This window comes from Lipotes vexillifer, unplaced genomic scaffold (assembly GCF_000442215.2).
Source record: "Lipotes vexillifer unplaced genomic scaffold, Lipotes_vexillifer_v1.1 scaffold995, whole genome shotgun sequence".
NCBI classification, from domain to species: domain Eukaryota; kingdom Metazoa; phylum Chordata; class Mammalia; order Artiodactyla; family Lipotidae; genus Lipotes; species Lipotes vexillifer.
The window spans coordinates 1,241,251-1,245,901 of NW_006785389.1; the positions used below are offsets into that span (position 1 = coordinate 1,241,251).

The 4,651-nt window shown below is 46.3% G+C and overlaps 1 protein-coding gene across 1 annotated transcript in view; it reads left to right on the forward strand.

The window, feature by feature from the left end:
• The window catches only part of LOC103071574 (zinc finger protein 239-like), an 8,482-nt gene extending 4,481 nt beyond the window's left edge, over nucleotides 1-4,001 (forward strand). The window contains 1 exon segment of the mRNA XM_082931091.1: nucleotides 3,823-4,001. Coding sequence (XP_082787217.1) covers nucleotides 3,823-4,001 — 179 coding nt within the window.
• The last annotated feature ends 650 nt before the right edge of the window (nucleotides 4,002-4,651 follow it).

A 4,651-nucleotide genomic window follows, 5' to 3' on the forward strand; every position in this document is an offset into this window, starting at 1 on the left:
AAAAAAAAAAAAAAAAAAAAAAAATTAATTGAGCTATATAGTTGGTATGCATTAAAATGAACATACCTAAAATGTACAGTTTGGTAAGTTTTCATACTTGTAAAGCCATGGATCCATCATCATAATAAACATCCAACACCAATATCTACCTTCTGACATGTCTCCCAGGACTCCCTGGCAACTACAATTGATTTACTTTTTTCCCCACTCAATTAGTGTTTTCTAGACTGTTAATATCATTGGCATCTTAATGTTCACTTTAGTATTTGTTTTTTTCTTTCATGATGCATAATTATTTCGAGAATCTAAGTTGCAGGTGTGAATAGTTCATTTTCTTCAAAAGGGGTCTTGTGGTTTGTTTCCAGTTTTGGCCACCACAAATAAGCTTACTATCAACATGTGCATAAAATTCTTCATATGAATGTATGGTTTCATATTCTAAAATGTTGAGTCCTGGATGTCAGAATTTTTGGTGGGTTCAGAGGTCATGCCCTTACCCTTAATGCATTCCCATCAACAGTATGGAACCATTCCAGTTCCCCTATAGTCCTCACCAGTACTTCATTGGTATGGTCAGTAGCTAAAATATTGCCTGTTTTAAAGTGTGTAGTATAGTCTGATTGCATTTCCCTAATTCATAATGTTGAACATTTTTATTGTGTTTATTTGCCAGGTGTATGTCTTCTTTGAAAAATACCTGCCTGTTCTTTTATTTATTAACTGAGAAGACAAATGTGTTCTAACTTCACTTTTCTTCAGTGACTTTGCTGGGTGGAATAAGTATTTCTGCTATTCACAACATTTAGTGCTCATTATTAACTTTCTCAATTACTTTTAAGTTCTAGACAGTTAATAAAACAACCAATTGAGCCTTATTATGTTTGCCAATTTCCTGGTATAAATACTCCAATTTTGAGCAGAGGCAAGGTGCTTCAGATATTTAGGGAATAAAGAGGCATGGTGTGTAAGGTCCGTTGGCCCGGGCGAGAGGAGGCCTTGGGGGTAAGAGGAAGCATCGACCAGTATGAGGAAGGAGAGGCATTGGGACATAACGACCTCACCTATTCTGGGAATCAACAAGAGACTCTGACTTCCTGCCCAGAGACAATAGGGCTGACGGGAGGGGGAATAGGGCTTACGCCCAAACAGACCAACCAACACCCGGCCCTGCTGTATCCTCACCAAATAAGGAATAACCCTTCACCATCAAGCCACCCCCCCATACCCCAATAAAGTTTTCCTCCACCGAGAACCGGGCGCGACTTCTCTGGCCCCTTTCTCACGGACCAGTGAACCTCGCCCGGGAGTGCTCCCTAATAAAGCTCACGTGAAGCTTTCCTCTGTTTTGCGGTGCTGTTTGTTAAGATCCGAACTTACATGGTGGTCTTAGGTGTGAGGACAGGCAATCAGATGAAGAAAAATGGTGAGGTAGTCAATGTGTGCAGGTGTATCTGCATTATAGGCTTCATCATAGAATGCATTTTCAGAAATGGAGGCACTTTACCTGATCTGAGGGTGGAGTTTTTGGCCATCTGATGTCAAAAGGTCATTCACTGGACACCTGTGCAGGCCAAGTATTAGGTGTTGATGGTTCCAATCAGTCTTAACCAGCTCAAACTGGACAAGAGCTGACTCCAAGATTCCTAAGAAACAACTTGTGCCCCCTTTACTACAGTGACCACTAGGTCAGAGGTGTTAACCTACACAGGTGATTAAGGAGTCTTGTGATTATTACCTGGGCCATGTGAAGCTTGGAGCGTATGCAACTATATGGTGTGGGGGGAACCACCAAAGAGAGCTTAATCACTGAAGGCAGTTTACAAGCAGAGGAGTTTTAATAATGCTGTTCCCTTATATATGGTTCTGTAAGACGAGCTCAAGAATTTTAGTTATTGGCTTCTGTTAACCCTGCGGGGCACATTTCAAGGTCATCCAATGTGGACCTGGGAAGACGTGCAGTAAGCACACCTTTCTACTCTATTTCCATTATACAGATGCCCATAAACAACCTTAAGAACACAGAAAAGAGTAAAATGCAATAAAAGAGGAAGAATGTAAGTTTTGACTATTTTCACTTGACCAGTATAAACAACTACATCACAGGCCTGAGTTGTGCAATCTCTACTCATTCCGAAGAAATGTTTGGCACTTACTCGCCCAATTCCTCGGTGATAACCTCTAAACCCTTGAAACATCTGGCCTAATAGAAATGTCTATTTACTTGGGGCTTTGGGCCATGTCAGGCAGTTTATGCTAATACTGTGATTTATGGCTGGGGGGGCAGGGGGTACTTAGGTCTCTCTGTATCAGTTTGACATTTGGAGAAGCTAGACAGTAACTAAGATCAGCCACACAGGTGCCCCTTGGTCTATTAGACATACTCAAAAAAACTGGACAATATCAAGGCTTATGTGGGTTTCCTGCTTAGCGTGTTGTCACGTATGGATGCTGTGAGACTTTTAAGCGAGGAGGCAACTAACTGGAAATGGCAATGTGGTCTCTCCTGACCTGTCCCATTGCACCATCTTCCTTTGCTGATTTTCACCTGTATCCTTTCACTGTAATCATCCGTAGCCCTTTAATTTAACAGCTTCTGTGAGTTCTTCTATAGAATCTGAGAGTGGTCTTGGGCATGCCAGAACGTAATTGTGTTTTTAAAAGGCTTTGTTAAGTAAAATCGGCTTGGGCTTCCCTGGTGACACAGTGGTTAAGAATCTGCCTGCCAATGCAGGGGACACGGGTTCCACCCCTGGCCTGGGAAGATCCCACATGCTGCAGAGCAACTAAGCCCATGTGCCACAACTATTGAGCCTGTGTGCCACAACTACTGAATCCCGTGCACCTAGAGCCTGTGCTCTGCAACAAGCCACGATAATAAGAAGCCCACGCATCGCAACGAAGAGTAGTCCCCGCTTGCCGCAACTAGAGAACGTCCGCACACAGCAACGAAAACCCAACACAGCCAAAATAAATTTATTTTTTTTAAAAAAGTATAATTGGCTTAAAACATTTTAAAAGCACGTGGTTTGATAAAGTTTTTGCACATACTTACACTTCTGAAGCCAAAAGTTTTCTCCTGCCATTTATAACTCATCCCCCCTTTAACCTATAGAACTGATACTAGAAAACACTCTTCCTTCTTGCAATAGGTGTTTTAGGATTTGCCCCGTTTCACAATTTCACCTATACTGGATCTCATACTATTTGACATGGTGACCAATGTTGGGGAGATAATAAAACAAAATCTGCCCAGCCAGAAAATCTCCATAAAGTAGAGAAAGAACATACTTTTACTGTTCCACGAGCATGAAACTAAACTGTGGTGCATGTCACACACAACCCACTAAAGAGATTGTAAAGACAGAAACCACACCCCTTTTTGATACACCAAGCAGACAGAGCCCATTCCATGCAAGCGCTCAAGATGAACGCTCACTTGCCTTCAAGTGAGAGGACTTGACAGCCCGATTTGTTACTGTTTATCCCAATGTGCCTGGGAATTCGGGTGATGCTCTGCAGGAGCTATTCCCAAAGAAAGCCTAGAGCTTCTCATCCATGTCTGTACGACTGGAAATGTGGGAAGCCCGACGCCTCCGTTGCGCGCGCAACCGAGAGACGGAGGCACCATATTCCATGATGTTTTCTTTCCAAAGAGGTGGCGCCAGACATTAAAAGAAACACTCCTTGGTTGTGGTGGAAAAAATGTCCACCTATTGAGAAGTGGGAAGCCCTAAAGGGCTGGAGGCGGGGGCTGAACCAATAAAACGACGGTGCCTGCGTTGGGGCCGACCCGCGGCTGACGGGGTCCTCCTGCCCCCGCAGCCCTGACCTCCCCAGCTGTCCATCTCCCCTACCCCGGGGCCTTGGGGGAAGAGGCGGCCGGACTCTCCCTCCTGGTTCGCTCGCGGGCAGAGCCGGTCCGTCTGGCCTCCGGATCGGAACCCCGCAAAATCCCACGGAGACGCCTCCGCAGGCCCGGCCCCGGGGGAGCCCGCGGCTGAACCTCTCGCGCCCTCCTTCGGGCCTCCCTACCCAGCCCGGTTCCCACCTCCGGACGCGAAGACCCCCTCCAGCTGACCTCGGCGGCCGGAGGGGCCCCGGCGGAGGCTGATCCAACTGACAGAGCGGCCCCACACCTGGGCCATGAGCGCGGATCCAGCCTCTTCCCCATGGATCTGCAGCTACAACCTCCAGAGAAAGCACGAGGTGCGCCCGCCCGGCACGACCGGGACGATCCCGCCAGTCCCGCGGGCCCCGCGGACGTCTGCCTTGGGCACCGCGGCCGAATCCCTTCCCCCGCAGAGGTCTCCCGAGCTCGGCAAGGAAGGAACCATACAAGAGGGCGGCCATCTGCAAACCAAGGCCTCCGAGGAACCAGACCTGGCAGCATCTTGATCTTGGACTTCTGGTCTCCAGAACTGTGAGAGGATATGTTATCTGCTCTTCAGGCCACCAAGTCTGTGGTATTTTATGATGACAATCCTAGCAAACTAATACAATTACCAATTCACTTATGCATGAGCATTTGCAGAATTATTTTTTCCCTAGCTATTGGCTTTTATCAGTAAAGCTGGTGTTGCTGTGAACATTAGAGTACAAGCATTTCTGTGGACACAATTTTATTCCTCTTGGAGATAAACCTACAAGTTAG